Source organism: Chelon labrosus (genome assembly GCF_963514085.1).
Source record: "Chelon labrosus genome assembly, chromosome: 22".
Lineage (NCBI taxonomy): Eukaryota > Metazoa > Chordata > Actinopteri > Mugiliformes > Mugilidae > Chelon > Chelon labrosus.
Window position 1 is genome coordinate 15,402,005 of NC_140355.1, and position 12,304 is coordinate 15,414,308.

The 12,304-nt window shown below is 43.7% G+C and overlaps 2 protein-coding genes across 8 annotated transcripts in view; one reads left to right on the forward strand and one right to left on the reverse strand.

Moving 5' to 3' along the window:
• The window catches only part of sema4d (sema domain, immunoglobulin domain (Ig), transmembrane domain (TM) and short cytoplasmic domain, (semaphorin) 4D), a 38,314-nt gene extending 28,049 nt beyond the window's left edge, over window positions 1–10,265 (forward strand). The window contains exons 7-18 of one of the 7 annotated variants that reach the window (XM_084572697.1): window positions 1,434–1,585; window positions 2,478–2,653; window positions 2,795–2,951; window positions 3,053–3,275; window positions 3,444–3,556; window positions 3,824–3,996; window positions 4,208–4,254; window positions 5,140–5,517; window positions 6,914–7,150; window positions 8,096–8,308; window positions 8,483–8,574; window positions 9,285–10,265. In XM_084572697.1, coding sequence (XP_084428823.1) covers window positions 1,434–1,585; window positions 2,478–2,653; window positions 2,795–2,951; window positions 3,053–3,275; window positions 3,444–3,556; window positions 3,824–3,996; window positions 4,208–4,254; window positions 5,140–5,517; window positions 6,914–7,150; window positions 8,096–8,308; window positions 8,483–8,574; window positions 9,285–9,314 — 1,991 coding nt within the window. In that variant the 3' untranslated portion in view covers window positions 9,315–10,265. Of the gene's footprint in view, window positions 1–1,433; window positions 1,586–2,477; window positions 2,654–2,794; window positions 2,952–3,052; window positions 3,276–3,443; window positions 3,557–3,823; window positions 3,997–4,207; window positions 4,255–5,139; window positions 6,768–6,913; window positions 7,671–7,869; window positions 8,437–8,482; window positions 8,575–9,284 lie in introns of those variants that run through there. The other 6 variants (XR_014699747.1, XR_014699748.1, XM_084572694.1 and 3 more) reach the window with 6 other exon arrangements.
• Window positions 10,266–10,686: 421 nt separating this feature from the next.
• LOC311507550 (cyclin-dependent kinases regulatory subunit 2) lies at window positions 10,687–12,193 on the reverse strand (the record flags this gene model as incomplete). Its single annotated transcript, XM_084571921.1, has 3 exons — window positions 10,687–10,730; window positions 11,363–11,490; window positions 12,135–12,193. 3 exons carry the CDS (start codon window positions 12,191–12,193, stop codon window positions 10,687–10,689), a joined length of 231 nt encoding a protein of 76 aa, XP_084428047.1.
• Window positions 12,194–12,304: the final 111 nt, after the last annotated feature.

Genomic DNA, 12,304 nt, shown 5'->3' on the forward strand with positions numbered 1-12,304 from the left:
GAAATGTCCATTTACATTATGTACAAGTAAGTTAGCCAGATGAATCTTACCTGTCCAGGAGAAAATTAGCAACGTTGGCGTCTGTCTTCAAATTCTTCTCCGTTTTCAGCCGTCTCCATCTTTCAAAGGCATCTCCTGTACAAATCCTTGTTTTATTTCGGACTTTGTCACGACGTATTTCGGATTCATAACGAGGTCTTAGGTTTCGTAACGTTATACATGTTTTATCCGACACGTTTGTAGCTGCAGCTGCGGTAACTAGAGCAGAGCTGGCAACCCGGAAGACGAAACTCTACTGACTTCGTGATTGGTAGATAGGTGGAGGGTGGCGCCTCAGGCCAAAACACAACATGACAACAATAACATCAGTTGAGGGCTGCAACTCTCACTTTTAAATGACAATATCCTGGCCGGACCACTGTTGTCAGTGATATAAGTATTTGAAATGAACATGATTTCTTCATGTCTAGTGACATATCAGGGCCATTTTATGATTAACTGAAATACATTTCTTACATACTGTTCTTTTAACTGTGCAGTGTTTGCGGTTGGCAATATCTAAATGTTTCAGACACTATAGAAATCTATTCTTCCTCTTTCTTGTTAGTAGAGGGCAAAATACCAAACTCTGAACTAACCACTTCTCATTTTTTACCCAGCTATGACCTCATTAAAAGTAAAAAAAATTATGCAGACAGCGGAAGTATCGACTCTCACCTATTAACACACTGACACATATATGTTGTAGACATGCCTGTTCATGCAGCAGACGCAGAGCTTCGTTATCACCAACCTGCCTGATTAACGCAAGTTCATTCCTTTTAGCTTTAGTTTTGGTCTCCACCAGAGCCCTGTCCTGTCCTTCAGCTGCTGATTAGTAGTTAATCTTTAGTTTAATTTGGCCTTGACACCACTCATAGAATAAAAGTGATGTGACACGGTCTTGCAGATGACTACGGCTGAAAAATAAAGTGTCACAGATTTAATAATAACACAGCTGTACAAATGTTGCGTCTACATATATACGTGGCAAATAAAGCTATTTGATTTGAGGCATCTAATATTAAAGGAGCATGTTCTGTCCCTTCTCCCGTCCACCCTGCTCTTCAAAGGTTGACTGTCGAGCGCTCCACTGCTGTTAAATTTATTGTTTTATTCATTAACAACTTGTTATGATTGACGGTATAAAAGAAAAACACATCCTGCAGAGTTGGACTAGACGCTCCAGTGAATTACTAACCCATCTTGTGGTGTAAAGTGGGATTGAGACACGGTACTGGACAGAGCTAGCTAGTTAGCATGCCAACCACAGTAGAAGTCTATGCAGTTCAGTACACAGATGTCTTTGTTAGCATCATAGCTAATATTTCTTCCCATTCAGCCCAAGTCAAATGTCTCAATACCTTTCTCTGTCTCTTCCGTTTTCCTTTCAGAGCCCAGTTTTGTTTTCGCCGACGTGATCAGAGAAGGGGAGAACGGAGAAAACGGCGAGGACGACAAAATCTACTACTTCTTCACCGAGGTGTCGGTGGAGTACGAGTTCTTTGGCAAGCTGCTCATCCCCAGGGTGGCGCGCGTCTGTAAGGTGGGTACATGCCATGCGCCATCTGGCCTTTTGAGCTCCGTCCCTCTTTAGCCTGTGACCCCCCTGTTGTTTGTGTGTCTTTCTCTTTTTCACCTTCCTGCCTCAGTTTCCTTCCTCTTTTGTTTAAATCTAATCTGAGCTCACAATCGAGTTACTGACCTATAAGTCTCAACCATGACAAACGAAATCTGGTTAAAAACAAATTGAAATTAAGATGAGGCTTTCTTTTTATGCACTAAACTTACTTAAAATCCTAATTTTTTAACATTTTTTAATAAAGTAGTATTGGGCCGGCTGGCCTTTCTGTGTGGAGTTTGCATGTTCTCCCTGTGTCTGCGTGGGTTCTCTCCGGGTACTCCGGCTTCCTCCCACCATCCAAAGACATGCTTGTTAGGTTAATTGGTGATTCTAAATTGGCCGTAGGTGTGCATGTGAGTGTGAATGGTTGTCTGTCTCTCTGTGTTGGCCCTGCGATGGACTGGCGACCTGTCCAGGGTGTACCCCTGCCTCTCGCCCAATGACAGCTGGGATAGGCTCCAGCAGACCCCCGTGACCCTTAACAGGACTAAACGGGTATAGAAGATGAATGAATGAATAAAGTAGTATGTGCAGGTATTCTTTTGCAAATAAGGTAAAGTAGTCTGTATGTTAGAGGCAGACCTTGGTGCATAAAAGTCCAAAACAAGGTCTGTTTTCCTCTCTAGCTAGATTATAACAGGTGAAAAGTAAGATAATTAACCCAAAGAAATAGAAGTGAGGACTTCCAAAAGCAGGATTTAGGACAGCAAGGTTATATTTCCCCTCTTTAGAAATCCTGCCTTTGCACAATTTCTAATTTCTTTAGCCTCTTTTCTCTGCTTCACTGTCTAATGTCTTCAACGTCCCACCACAGGGTGACCTCGGGGGCCAGCGCACTCTGCAGAAGAAATGGACGACCTTTCTGAAAGCCAAGCTGGTGTGCTCCATGCCCGAGCTCAACTTTGTTTTCAACGTAGTGCACGATGTCTTCATCCTGAAGGCGGACGACCGGAAAGACACGGTCATCTACGCCGTCTTCACCTCTCAGTGGTCAGTGATTTATTTTTTTATTTTTTATTTTTTTAAAGAAAAATCAGAAAAGTAAAACAAGCCAGTAAAACGCCTTACATTCACTTCCCACCCTAATTTTTCTGACGTTTTCCCTCACTCTCCCAACTACTCATGTCCCAGGGGGAATGTGGGTTTGTCAGCTGTGTGCGCCTACAGCATCACAGCAGTGGAGGAGGTCTTCTCCAAGGGAAAGTACATGCAGAAGGTGACGGTGGAGCAGTCGCATACAAAATGGGTGCGGTTCAACGGCCCCCCTCCGTCTCCTCGCGCTGGAGCCGTAAGTGTCTTCAAATTACAAACTGAGCTCAGCTTTCTGTGAGTGTTAGTCTAAAACACAGCACAGATACAAGGCATCTCTTCTTCTGTCTTCTTCACCAGTGTATCAACAACCAGTTGAGACGGCAGAACATCAGCAGCTCGCTCCAAATGCCCGACAAACCCCTACAGTTTGTGAAGGACCACCCCCTGCTGGAGGATCCCGTCCTGCCCATCGGCAACGGGCCCCGCCTCATCACCAAAGACGTCAACTACACGCAGATTGTGGTGGAAAGGGTCCGAGCACTCGACGGGAACATTTACGACGTCATCTTCACGGGGACAGGTAACGACTCATCAGCTACGGTGCATGGGGACGATCCGAGTCACTAAATATTAAAATCTGTCGTCAAGTGGGTGGTATTCAATTTTCATAGTCTATCTTATAAAGAAAATAAAGGGTCACATCTCTGGTGTTTATTTGGACTATTGACCGTTCCTTCTCTATCTTTAGATAAGGGAGTCCTGCACAAGTCGGTGGTGTTTGAAGGAGATGTTCATATGGTGGAGGAGATCCAGCTGCTGAAGAACTCAGAGCCCATCAAGAACTTACTGCTGTCCTCAGAGGTCAGTGGCTTTGTTTTCAAGAATTTAAAAAATGTGTTTTCAGCACGTAGCCCTTCGATGTGCTTACTCTGTTGTGAAATATTTCAAGATAAGGAGTGACAAAGAAGATTAGTCACTTACGCATTAGTGTTAAAAGCAAATTCGCCAGTTCCTCTAAAATGAAAGAGGCTGTATTGTGTTTTAAAGTGCTTTTAAATTCCAGATTACTCATTGAAATGTAAATGTTGCGCTCTCTTGCCACGTATTTATGTGAATAATCCTCCACAGACACGGTCTCTGTACGCTGGTTCCGACTCTGGTGTAGTCCAGTCACCTACAGCTTTCTGTGGGAGGTACTCCACCTGCTTTGACTGTGTCCTGGCACGGGACCCTTACTGCGCCTGGGACCGTCGCACCTCTACCTGCGTCAGTATCCTGGATGCTCCCAGCCAGCAGCTTAGGTAACTCATCACGAATCTAGATTGGCAACGTTCAACCTCTAGCAGACTGTCTGCATACCAACTCATTGTTCACCAGAACATGAAACTAAAACCACAATTGAGGCATTAGTAATCCATCTAGTTGGACCTGCTTTACCGTCTCAGATTGTTATTTTGTCATCTCACACTTGGTGCATATTTTTGGCTTATGAAAATAATGCTTGTTTTTCAGGAACCTAATCCAGAATCTGAATGGTGACGCAGACACCTGTCCTTCAGGTAGGGTGCAACACGCTCATATACAGCCTCATAACAAATCTGATAACATCTACAGTGAGATTCTCAAGAGTTTTCTGACCCATAAAACATCCCGCCGTATATTTAAGAGTACCTCAAACTGGGTGATATATACACTGATCAGCCACAACATTAAAACCACAGACAGGAGAAGTAAATAACATTGACCATCTTGTGACAATACAATGTTCTGCTAGGACATTTTTGGACCTGGCATTCATGTGGATGTTACTTAGATATGTACCACCCACCTAGACCAGACCAGGTACGGTATGGGGTGGGGCCACAGCAATGACACTCCTTGATGGCAGCAGCCATCCCCAGCAGGATGCAGCCTGACACAGGCACATACACAAAAACGGTTTAGAAACAACTTAAAGAACAGCACAAGGTGTTGACCTGGCCTCCAAATTCACTAGATCCCAAACTGATCAAGTATCTGTGGGATGATCCACAGAGGCCCCTCCCCTTAACCCATAGGACCCAAAGGCCCCCACTAACAACACCACAGGACACTCTCATAAGGCCCATGTCCATTCTCTTATGAGACACAACTGTTTTGGAGGCACAAGGGAGACCTACACAATATTAGGAAGGTGGTCATAATGTTATGCCTGCCTATACAGTACCACAATACAGGTTTTGGGCCCGTTTTGTCTTAAGAACTTTTAACAATCTTTGGAAAACAAACCAGGAAGTTTGTTTTATTCAGACGCTGGAGATTGTTGTGCATGAATCAGCAGTTTTTGAAATGAGCTTAAGCAGATCATCTTGACCATGTCTACGTGCCTAAATGCACAGAGTTGCTTCCATGTAATTGGTTGATTATTGAAAAGTCATTGTTTTTTCATATTTACTATTTTTTAGTGTCAGCTCGGTCTCTGAAGGACTACCAGCGTGTCACGGTAAAACCAGGGAGCTCCGCTGAGCTGCCGTGCCTGGTTCACTCCAACCTAGCCCAGGTGATGTGGAAGTCTAACGGCTCGCTCCTCACTGAAGCCTCTCGCTTCCACTTCATGGCCGAAACCGGGCTGCTCATTTACAGCGTGGCTCCGGAGGATCAGGGTTACTACGAGTGCTGGTCTGTGGAGTGGGCTCCAGGTGCCAAGAAGAACTTCAGCCGCCTCCTGGCTGGATACATGCTGGCTTTGGATGTTCCGCCGACGCCCCCGCACCAGGCGGGCCACGTGGCCACAACGCTCAGCAAGCAGGAGACGCTGAGCACTGAGGGTCTAGAAGCTGAAGGTAATGGTAAGACAGACAGAGCCCCACTAACTTCGGCCCTTGCCCCTCCCAGCTTCACAGCCACAGTCCTGCTCACCTCCCCGCCCCAAACTGACTCATCACTAACCCCGTCCTCCAGCAGCACAGTCAAGTTGCAGCCAAAGCAGCTTCATCCCCAGAACACCATTGTCACAGAGAAGAGCGGCGACCCATCAGCCGAGTATCTGCAGCACAACAACAGCATGGCCCTCCTCTTCCTCTTCCTCCTGTTTTTCCTCCTTTTCTTAGCAGCACTCGTGTACAACTGCTACATGCAGTATCTCCCAGCTCCCTGCCTGAGGCTGCGAGCCGCTCTGCTGGGGAGTCACAAGAGCACCAATCAGCCCGAGTACAGGGCCTGCGAGGCGGGTTTAATGGAAACATCTGCCGCCGATAAAATTAACATGACAGAGCAGCCGACCCAGAATGGCAGCCAGGCCACTCAAAACCTCCGGGCGCTCCGCGACACCGGGTACGAGACTGAACCGGAGTGCGGCAACGGTCAGATCCCTGCTCAAGGTTTCAGAGACGACAGCCCCTCCCAGGAGAAACCGTTCGATGTGGACTGTGACTCTCAGTCCATACAGTTCGCGGACGCAGACGAACCTTACTGATAGCCTCAGAGCAAAAATAAAAAAAAAACTGTATTCAAGTAAGCTGCAGCCTTTCAGCTTAGTCCAGCAAGAAAAGCTAATTTCTTACATTCCAAATTGGAAACATTATTTACCAAATTGGTACGTTACCGTGATGTTTTCCAGATTGGAATTTCTGTACAGCCCTTTTTTTTATTTGCAGCAGTGTGTCGTCGCTCCGACGTTAACAGTCATTTCTCAGGGAAGATTCGATCAGCCTGGCTTTGTCGCACACACACAGCGTCGGCATCCGCAGCAACAACCTGGCATGTGGGCCTTATAATCTCAGCCAGCGAGGGGGCTACGCAGCGTCTTGAAGGTCAAACGAGCGGACACGTGACGACTTGCAAGACGGCGAAATGCTGGAATAAATCAAACCACTGTGTAGAGTTTGACATTGCTGAGTTTTTTTTTTTCCATCCCTGTGTGAAGTCCCTTTCGTGGATACGGCTCCTGTGTATTAACCTTCATTAGTGTTCTGTAAAAATGTACAGCATGCTTGATAACAAAACCCTGGAACCAATCTGAATTTTTTTTTTGAGATTTTTAGATGATTATTATTTAAGTCACACCTGTGGTAACATTGTGTCTATTAATGGTTGTGAGCATCCTTTGTTTTTCATTTTATTTATTGCAACAGGTTTTTAGATCGTTCATTAGTCTCCTCCTTGTGTCTGGTGAGCATGTCATCCCTTGTTTCCCGTTTCCCTCAATTCTCTGTTCTCTTCCGCCACTCCCTCTCACAGCCTCCTCTCCTGTCGACACTTCATCCTCCCTCTTCTCCTCTGGAAGTAGCACTCGCTCTGCCCTTCCTTCCTCCTCTTCCTCTTCTTCCACCTCCTCTTCCTCCTCCTCCTCCGCCACCAAGCACCACAGTGTGGAGGCTCGGGAGGCGGAGGTGAGACTGTTGCCTCCCCTGCTGAAGGACCAGGCCTGGGGGGTTCATGCTCAGGAGGCTTTCCTGCTCTTCTGCCTCGCCCTGGGTGAGTGGTGCCCGTCGCTTTGACTCCCAACCCCCTCCCCCCTCGTTCTCACCCATTCCCTCTCCTTTCTCCACCGTGCATGTTGGCATTTACCCAAAACGAGAACTAATCGTATTCATTCCTAACAAGCCTGCCGTTTGCTTTAACACGTCTTGTGACTTGTGGAGAACTCAAAATACCTACGTAATCGATGAATGTTTGAAAAGACGAGGCAAAAGTTTAAAGGTACAGTTTATGTGTATTGTTGTGTAACCACAGACTGATGAGAAACGTGTAAAATGTGTCCAGAGTGTTGAGAATTTTTTTTATTTTTATTTTTTCCTCAGAACAAATTATAGACAGCTCGACCGTCTCCGTACTGTCTCTGGATAATTTCTGTGCCTGTAAACAAATGTAAATATATTTGTGTATATATGGGAAAAAAAAAAAAACCTTTTGAAGATGTACATGAATCTAGGGAACATTTTGGGGCTACGGCTCTTGATAGGGAGGAGAAATAAACATTGTTTTCAACACTGTTTTTAACTTTTCTTTACTTAAACTGGCAAAAAAAAAAATACGGTGTTGCTTGAAACTATAATTGATGTTGAGGCTGGCCTTCTGATTGGTCTGTCAACCAGAGTGCTCCTACCTTTTGTCAAGTCTGGAGTTTCTGTGTTTACTATGTGAGTGGACCCCTGCATTGCTTTTGTGTGTCTAACCTAACAATTGTAACGTAGGAAGCTTCCACTTGACAAAAGTTCAAGCCCTTTGGACAAAACGGAACATGGTGTCAATTAGGAAAAACGTCTACGAGGCATGACGCAGACTCACCATCTACTCTGCACGTTCACTTTAACTGATCTCACACACAAACGGACCCACCAAAAGGCAAGTATCCCCACACGTCATGTGCGTGGTGTCGGGAGGGCGTCAACACGTAGTCCAAATATCTTGTCGCCGCAGGTCCCAGCGACGTCCACATTCACTGGCTAATAAACGGGCACACCCTGGACACCCCCATAATGGAGTACCGCCGGCCGCTGGGTCAGAAGGAGGTGCTCGTGAGCAGCTGGCTCCGAGAGGGCCCGCTGATCAAGGACGCCCGTTACAACTGCGTCGCCGAGGCCAGCACGGGAAATGACATGTCAGAGGTCGACCTCCGCCTCACTATTGGAGGTATCTGGACCTGGTTTGGGCGTGGCTGTGGAAAAAAACATTGTTGGAATAGTATTGTTTTGAGATTAATGATCACAGAGCTGCATGGGGAGTGCCAGGGACTTGTTGTCAGTTGATTTGTTTTTAAGCGTCCAGAAACGATAAATATGTGTAAAAGATGCTGTTATTTGACAGATGAGGAGAACATTCCATCCAGGGATTTGAACCAGTGGAGAGGTGCTCTCACAGAGCATGAGCAGCTGCTAAAAAGATGGGAAAAGGCCTGGGTATGTGTACGTCCTGAGTTCTTGGAGTGGATTTCTTAAAGTATTATTGTGCAGCTGCCTTGGATTGACTCACTGTGTGTGTCATGTGCACCGGTTTTTAACCTGCTCCGCATGTTTGGCTTCAGGTTTCCAGTTTTGTTTGGGAGCACGAGAGAAGTCCAAAGTCCCTGTTTGTTGGGCATAAAGTTATGACGGGTTGATTTATTATTCCATAAAATAAACAGCTCTATAAATGCCTCTTTTTTTTTTTTTCTACAGTTTTCCACAAGGGTTCTGCAAACAGCAATCTGGAAACTTAATCAAAACCAGTTTTTCCTGCAGCTTATTTGTTAAGCACTCTTAACTTCACTAAATCTAACAACATTTTTTCAACCACATGAGGGATTAACTATATTCGGCTAATTGTGTTGGAGATAACTAAACGCTAAAAGCATGTTCCTGTGAACTATTACTAATTAAATTTACCCAAAGAACCGAAGTGCTCGAGTCTCGTGATGTTCACTACACCAGTCTTAGTTTGAAATCAGATCTTCCACTTGTATAAATCAAGTTAACTGGAAAAATAGTTTCTCTTATTGCAAAGCCTTTTATTACTGATAAAATTAAAGGAGAAAAAAAGGTTGTATTACTAAAATTTAGTTGAATTTGCCTTTTTAGTCGTATAAAATGGCTACGCTCGCACAGTACAGTTCTATTTTTCCCCTCTACAGGAAAGCTGTGACGACCACAGAGCCGTGTGAAGGCGTCTATTTAATCCGGTTGTGAACGCGGTCCTCAGTTCGGACGGACCACACCTCTTGACACTGAAACTATCACAAACAGATGGAATATAATGTCCCAGTGTCACCTCTTAATGGGAGTTTGATGGACCATGAAGCAGAGAATTGCCTCCTGCAGGGGCCTCACCTGGTTGTGATGATGATGATGATGATGATAGTGGTGGGACTCCTACCCAAACCCTGCACGGAGATGAAGCCTCATCGGTTTACCTCGGCGTGAGGACGTGCGGGCTGCCTTTCTGTCAGAAATGCATTTATTTTTATTTCACAAAGGTCCTGAAAGCAGTGTTTGTATGGAACAATAAATCTGTCGGTGTATGAGGGATGTTGATCAGTTCCTGTAAGTGACGCAGCACATGTCGCAGTCCAGTCTGTTTATAGAGTGATTTATCTTTTGCACCTTCAAAATCATCAGTTTGGTCCTTCACAGCTACCTTGCAGTTTGACATTTTCACTTGAGATTATCTTTAGCGGACACCTTTTCCTCCAAGTGCATCAAAGCTTATCTAGGTCCGATAACAGGAATGGAGCTACTATTTATTTGACATTTAGCAATATTTTAGAAGCACAAATAAAGATCAGATAGAAAATACATCATCCGCACGGACTTGAATCAAAGTATGGCACAAATTGAACTGTTACAGGCTTAATCCTTTCTGTCTGTCATTATTTTTCTTCGCATTAAAACCACTTGACTTTAAAATAGCCATCTTGAAGCGTCTTAAAACTTGTTCTTGTGAAGTTATTGCTGCATCACATGGTTGATTAAATATTCACAAGGTATGGCTCTTGCTGGATCAAACTAGAGTGACACGTCAGCTTTTTCTTTTTTCCTTTTTTTATGCTGTCTGAATTATTTACTAACCTCCACTCAGCATTTCTCCTTTGACGTCAGCTTGTAGAGTTTACAACAGTGTCCTTGACTGGATTCAGACTCTTGAGAGTTAAAGACTTCTGGGCATTTATTAACAATATTACAATAGATACTTATTACCTTAGAATAACTCCAATATTTGTTTATTATGTGACATTTAATGTAAGAAGAAAAAAAGTACCAGACAAACAATATAGTTTGCTGTGTGTCATGATTAATATATTTATTTGTTGCTATGCTGCCATCTACAACAACTTGAGCAACAGCGCCCTCTTGTGACAATGTAAGATGAAGAGAAAAATTCTTTCTGGCTTTTATTGTGGATCCCATATGCAGCAAGTAATCAAATCTTTACACCAAACACAGCTAATACACAGTGCACAATCACCAGCAGCAATAAAGTATTCCATGGAAATAATAATGATAAAAAATATTACAGCAGGAGCAATCATCAATGTGTCAATGCTTAGGTAGAGGTCTTCTGAACAGAAGGATGTGCGGCTCTGAAAGGACAACGAAAGACAAATGAAAGTCACCAAACCAAGGCTGACACTGTTTTCTCTTGATAGGTCTTTAAATACACCTATCAGCCACAACATTAAAACCACCATCCGGGTCCTGCCATTTATGTGGATGTTACGTTGACAGGGACTGCCACCTGAACACTGCTGGTCCGGTTCTGATGCTCACGTGCCCATTGTTGACGCTTTCAGCAGTGGACAGGGGTCAGCATGTGCAGCCCTGATTGGTCTGCGGCTGTGCCCTTTCTGTCAGAACTAGCATTAACTGAGCTACAGTAGATCCCACGTGCGTCAATGAGCCTACCACCAATTCACAGATTTTCCACTTTTGACACTGACCACTGCAGACTGTGAACACCCAACAAGAGCTGCAGTTTTGGAGATGATCTGACACAGCCGTCTAGCCATCAAAATGTTGCCCTTGTCAAAGTTGCACAAATATATCCCACCCACAAACAGGTGCCACGATAACAACATAAACAGCCTTATTCACTTCATGTGTCGGTCGCAATGTTATGGCTGAAAAAATTTGATACGTAAACAGTATGTATTTTTAAGCTCATCATCGGGACAGAGGTCTGGGTCGAGGTTTTGACCTCTGACACACGCAGTACCTGGTTCATGTATCATGTAGTGGATCCATCCTTGACTCTGCTGCACTCCCAGTTGTCTCCACTCGTGTTCAGACATGAGGTGGGACTTTGGGACGTACTTCACCATTTCCCGAGGCAGAACGACGTGTCTAGTGAGGAGAAACAGATTATAGTCAGCGACTGTTGGTGACAGTTTCAGGATACAGTGGGGTTTACAGTGGGGTAATATTAAAAAATACATTCTCATCAACTGTAGCCATATGATAATGTACATCAATCAGCGTTTTTTGTATGAACTTGGCAATCTAGCCAGTTAATTAGATGCAGCTGTTAAAGCTGCAGGTATTAAAGATAACTAAACTAAACTAAAGTCTGAAAAAACATTTTAATTAACTGAAATAAAAAAAAACTAGACATTGGAAAAAAAAATTAACTGAAACATTACTGTTTTTCAACTAAAATAAAATTAAACTATACATCTTTAGTTTTAGTCTTTGTCAAGTCTGCACTGCTTAAAAAAAATAAATAAAATAAAATAAATCCATGACACTAACACTAAAGTCTTATAGACAATAAGGATTATAATAAAATTAATCTAAAACCATTTCGAAAATTACATTAAACAAACTAAAAATAATAAATAAGAATAATTAAATAATATCAGGAAGTTGTCAATTAGATTTTTATTTTTTTCAAAGAAGAGTGTTATGGAAAATGTAGTTTTTATTAGCAAACGTTACAAAAAACTAAATAGTTGTGACAGTTGGCTAACAGGTTAACACAGTTTGCTCACCTGTACTCATATTGGTCGTCTCTATACCTGTCCGAATAGTATATGTTGTTGCGAGACATAATTTTGGGGATGAAGTGTGGCGGTTGTTGAGAAAAGTTTGACAGCAGAGAGCTAACACATTACAGAATGACAGCACAACTCACGTTTAGCTTGTTGCTTGAAAATAGCAC